Raw genomic sequence first — 5096 nt, forward strand, 5'->3', positions numbered from 1 at the left:
TTCAGCATGTCAGAGTTTGTTTGACTTAAGCCGTCAATACACAGTTCTATGAAAGCTTCATTAACATGTGCTACAGCATTCCAGACGTGAAGTGTCTGTTAGAAATGTTAAATGAGAACAGCGAGTTGTTTATTAAGATATTTCAGATCTTCGTGGTCAACTAGACTTTTCACTGTAGTGGTCGTTCACGAAAACATTTTTAAGTGCTTTAGTCTTTGGACAAAAATACGAATAGGTCAGTGTCAGTTCACTTGAAAGCATACAAAGAAAATCCAAATGTTTTGAATACAGAAAAAAGGCCGTAGTTATTTCCTATTATTAAGAAACCACTGGGAAACGCCTCCCTCGCTTGTTCCGACTATTACAGCTGTGCGAAGATCTCTCTGTAGAAGGGAGTGAATGTCGTGGGATGGTGGGGGAGATACAGAGCGATACAGAGTTTCAGCAGGTCTCACATCACGCTGGTCCCCACAGCCCCAGCGAGCTACGCTGCGGAAATGTCTTCCAGACCGGCACTGATCTACTAGATTCTACTGTGACTGCTTTTCCCATTCAGCCTGAGGAACGCGGCTCAAAGAGGGAGATTGAGCTTGGGTCCAGCCATTACGCTTATGGAAAGTATGTGGGTTTAAGTTAAACTGCTCTCAGTGGAAAATAGTTCAGTTTCAGCACATGGCCAGGCCTTCATTTTAAACAGGTGGCTTAACTCTGTTTATTAGCCAATTTGGAGAGGCACAATCAAAAAACACATGCATTTCTCTCCCTCATGCCTGTAATAACTGACCTCAAAAGCAGTGAAACCTTCAATCATTCTGAAACGCATAAGCTAAAGTTTCCTTTGTGATGGGGAAGTTTTATTTACCATTTGTGCTGTTCGGTTGGTGACCAATCCAGAAGCGGGGAAATTGGTGCCGATGGCTGAGATTGGCCCGTTGTGCGCTTGTCCTAACAGGCTGTGGATGTCGCTGGACAGTGCGGCGGTGGAGCCCACGGCGTGATTCCGCAGGACGTGGATTGCATCGTCCAGCCTGTCCAGCCGGTCCTCCATCCGAGACTGAAATGAACGATGCAAATAGCATAGAGAGAAGGAGAAAACAACATAAGCATAAATGAAATAAATAACAACGGAGACCTTATTAAAAACATGGAATTACAAAATGGCAAAAAGTAATAAGCAAAAGAACCATTGAAAACAAAGTGAAGAGGAAAAGAAGAGAAAAAGTGAAAGGCTAAGCAAAAAAAATAAATAAAACGAAACTGAAATCAAGTTTTTCACAACCTGCAATTTAGTAGTTTTAATGTGTTTAATGTCNGAGACCTTATTAAAAACATGGAATTACAAAATGGCAAAAACTAATAAGCAAAAGAACCATTGAAAACAAAGTGAAGAGGAAAAGAAGAGAAAAAGTGAAAGGCTAAGCAAAAAAAATAAATAAACGAAACTGAAATCAAGTTTTTCACAACCTGCAATTTAGTAGTTTTAATGTGTTTAATGTCATCAAAGATGAAATGGCAAAACCGAAAAAGCACAAAAACAGAAAAAGCACAGCCAAATCAAAAGAAAGCCGATGGCTGAATGGAAAAGAAGGACAGGACGTGACTGTCTGAAGAGCGGGAATACCTCGCAGACATCCTTTAAGAAGGACATGGCATCCTGCAGATGCTCATGAAGCTGCTGGTGCACACGATTTTTCTACAGTCAGACAGGAAGAGGAGAGACACGTACAGTGAGAGACGAGACAGAAAGACTGCAGAGAGAGAAGCAAGCAGAGTTTATGAGAGCTCGGCAGAGAACGAGGGCAGGGAATCGAAGCGGAGCACCAACTGCCGGCATCTTGGTACTTGTTCAAGTAACTAATTACGAAGAACCACGCTTCACTCTGCCGATCACAGCTCATTTCCTGATTCCTGGAGGGCCGCTGCTCATGGACGGTCCATAAAAATGCACTTGCAGCTGGCATACAAGCATTAGAGTAAATATTTACCTACACACCCCATAGTGTGAATGTACGACGTGGGAAGGAAAGTGCGAGTGTGTGCGAGTGTGTGTGTGTAAACTGATCTCCTGTTGTGGCTCAGCTCCCCAGTCAGCCCTGGAATCCTGCGGCAGTGGTTGAGCGCAGCAGCTGCCAGCACCCCACCCCCTTCACACACCCTAACCAATCCCTAACCACCCCACCTTCACACACCCCGGCCAATCTTCATCCACCCCGGACGAGAGAGGACAGATGGCAGGAGACACGCCCCAAGGGACGGGTATTGTTCGGTCCCCACGGCCCCCTCCCAGTCCCGCTCCTGACATTTGTCAGCCAGGAATGTCCATGTAAAGCTACCCCCTGCCCTCCAGAAGCAAGTCATCTACTGACACAGTGTCCATTAAAAAGTGCTCAGTACCAGGGGGAGGGGAGAGCGCTCTTACCAGAGAGTGAAGGGAGTTCTCGTAGTTTGGGGAGGAAGGCGCCTGTCCAGTCGCACGGGGCCACTGAGTTGTACCTGTTGATAGAGGCAGAAGAGATTTTTAGTCACCTGACACATTACGACTAGTTGGCTGAATCTGAATGAATGAGCAATGAAAACAGAGCTTTTTGAGCACCACACGAACGCAAAAATTACACAAAAATGATCTGATTAATGATCGATTAGTTTAGTGAACTCCTGCATTATCTTTTAAGGAACATTGTAGCTGCAACATATGGTATTTATATAAATGAATATAAAAAATTTGTATAGTCCTAAAGCTTTAAGTTATTTTGTTACTGAAATAATGGTGTTTAATTACAAATATAATGATATAATTATAGATAATTAAAGCTGCATAAACTTTTCATTGATGTAGGGTATGTTAAGATTGGACAATATTTGGTCGAGATACAACTATTTGAAAATCTTGAATCTGCGAGTGCAAAAAAAACAAACGTTTAAAGTTGTCCAAATGAAGTTATTAGTAATGCATAGTACTAATCAAAATTAACATTTTGAAATTTACAAAATATTTACATAAAATATGACCTTTAATTAATATACTTATGACTTTTGGCATAAAAGTAAAATCTATCATTTTGGCCCATGCTATAGTATTTTTTGGCTATTTCTACAAATATACTTGTGCTACTTAAAACTGTTTTTGTGATCCAAGGTCAAATATTATTTGATATATTATTATTATTATTGGTCAAGCACATTTTCTGTAAAAAACATTATTAAGTCAAACGCATACACTGTTCTTGATATAAATAGTATTTTAATATACTTACAAAAATATTTGCTCATAACTTTTACTTTATGTACTGTGCATGTGGTACAAAGCACTGATACACTTTCACAATAGACTAAAACTCATTTCCTATCCTGACTGATTCCAGCTATTCTCAATGTGGGCTGTTTTCCTCTAGGTCTCCAGACACATCATTTCCTTTGACTGGGTCATATCCTGCAATGTGAGAAGGGTTCGAGGACAACCCTTACACGCATACATACACAAACCAGTGCTGAGGGACATCTCCTACTTCCTCTCATTAATGAAGTCATGACTAAAAAAACCTGGGAGAACAATGCAGAACCGTGATAAGGGCGATGACTTGGACCCTGAGCGTCTTCCCTTGACTCTAATACCGCATGAGCTCAACGGAGAAGCTCGATGTTCTAGCCGTAACAGGATGAGACCACGACTCTCTCTCAGCTCTCAACTCGCACAAACAAACTACCGGACGGTGAGCGGTGATGTGACCAATCTCATGTCAGACGCTGTCAAGAGAAAAGAAAAAGCACTGTTTTGCCACATTACTCAAGTAGCAGCGTAAGATTTTATTTGGCTTGGTCACATTCTCAGCCCTCAGACTCAATGCCCCCTCCTTCAAAATTCAGTCGCTGGAAGAATTCAGTGAATGTGTTTTTGTTCTGTGGCAGTGTGTGTGAGGCTGGAAGGGACTATAATGAGGATGTAAATGACTCTGGTCTGGTCTCGGTCTAAACGTGCTGATTCTGACTGGCCATAAATCAACACCGCTCTAAAAGAATGCACATCTGCTAATCACAAATCATAACGTTAGTGGTGGGGGTCGCTTTCGATCCCTTCACTTCCAAGTCCACCTCACTCCAACTGGGAAACGATCCACTACAAAGAAGTCTTGCGTGAAGGCTGGAGAACAATAAAACAGGCCAAGTGCCCGTAATGTAGCATGACCCAAAGGAAGCCCTTTTTGGCTTATTTACATTAATCAGTTTAGGAGGGAGACCTGCACTCCTCGTCCTTTGACCCGACTCCACCAGACACAGACTCTAGGTGTTTCGTTGAGCCTGGAGATTTCTTATTTTGCTGGCTGTCACAACAGGTGCGACGGACCTGCTGTGGTCGTAATGAAATTCCTTTTCAAAAAAACGAGTGTGACAGGACGTTGTTTAGGTAAAGGTTTTTTAACCACTCATCCTTCCCAAAGCGAAAGCAGCTCTAAATGGAAGGAATTCACTTTTTAAAACCAAAGCTCTCAGAAGCAGGCTCTTATTAAGGGCCTATTAAAAACGACTTTGGGGCAATGAGAAGAGAGTGCAGCGTTTAATAAGGCCTCCTCATCGGAGGCCAGCTTGACAAATGAGCGTGGGCCGGTGCGGGGCTATGCACGTGCTGCTGGGGTTTAATTGGCTGGTATGGGCAGCAGAGACCCGGGTACGAGTGGGTCTAATGGCTGAATTTAATCACTAATCCAGTGAAACAGATGGACGTGCTTCGCTTAATCATAACATCATGAAACAATGTGCACCAACATCTAATCAAAAAAAATATAAAGGTCCTCAGATATCAAAGGGAGTGTTGACTGCCTGCATGTGAGTTTAAATCAACTTAATGATGTGATAAAACTGCAGGCAGGAGAGAAGGCCAAATGTGAATAAATACTACAAGCAGACCAACATTTTGATTACTTAAACAATATTTGATGAATTCTGTTCTTTCCAAAAATGTTTTCATTAATTTTTAAGTAAACGAAATTTGTATAAAATACATGTCTTGTTTTATATATTTTTTTCCCCTTATATATAAATATACACTACTATTCACAAGTTTGGGAACGTTTTTTTTTTTCAAGAAAATTAGATTTGTT

The 5096-nt window shown here is 41.7% G+C and overlaps 1 protein-coding gene across 1 annotated transcript in view; it reads right to left on the reverse strand.

Annotated features, from left to right (window-relative positions):
* LOC122356752 (transcription factor 4-like) overlaps positions 1–5096 on the reverse strand; it is a gene marked incomplete at its 5' end in the record, with an annotated part of 14340 nt that overhangs the window by 5618 nt on the left and 3626 nt on the right. Inside the window, 3 exons of the mRNA XM_043255811.1 lie at positions 863–1054; positions 2420–2493; positions 4343–4345. Of these exons, the coding sequence (XP_043111746.1) occupies positions 863–1054; positions 2420–2493; positions 4343–4345 (269 nt within the window). The remainder of the gene's footprint in view (positions 1–862; positions 1055–2419; positions 2494–4342; positions 4346–5096) is intronic.

Source organism: Puntigrus tetrazona, chromosome 13 (genome assembly GCF_018831695.1).
Source record: "Puntigrus tetrazona isolate hp1 chromosome 13, ASM1883169v1, whole genome shotgun sequence".
Lineage (NCBI taxonomy): Eukaryota > Metazoa > Chordata > Actinopteri > Cypriniformes > Cyprinidae > Puntigrus > Puntigrus tetrazona.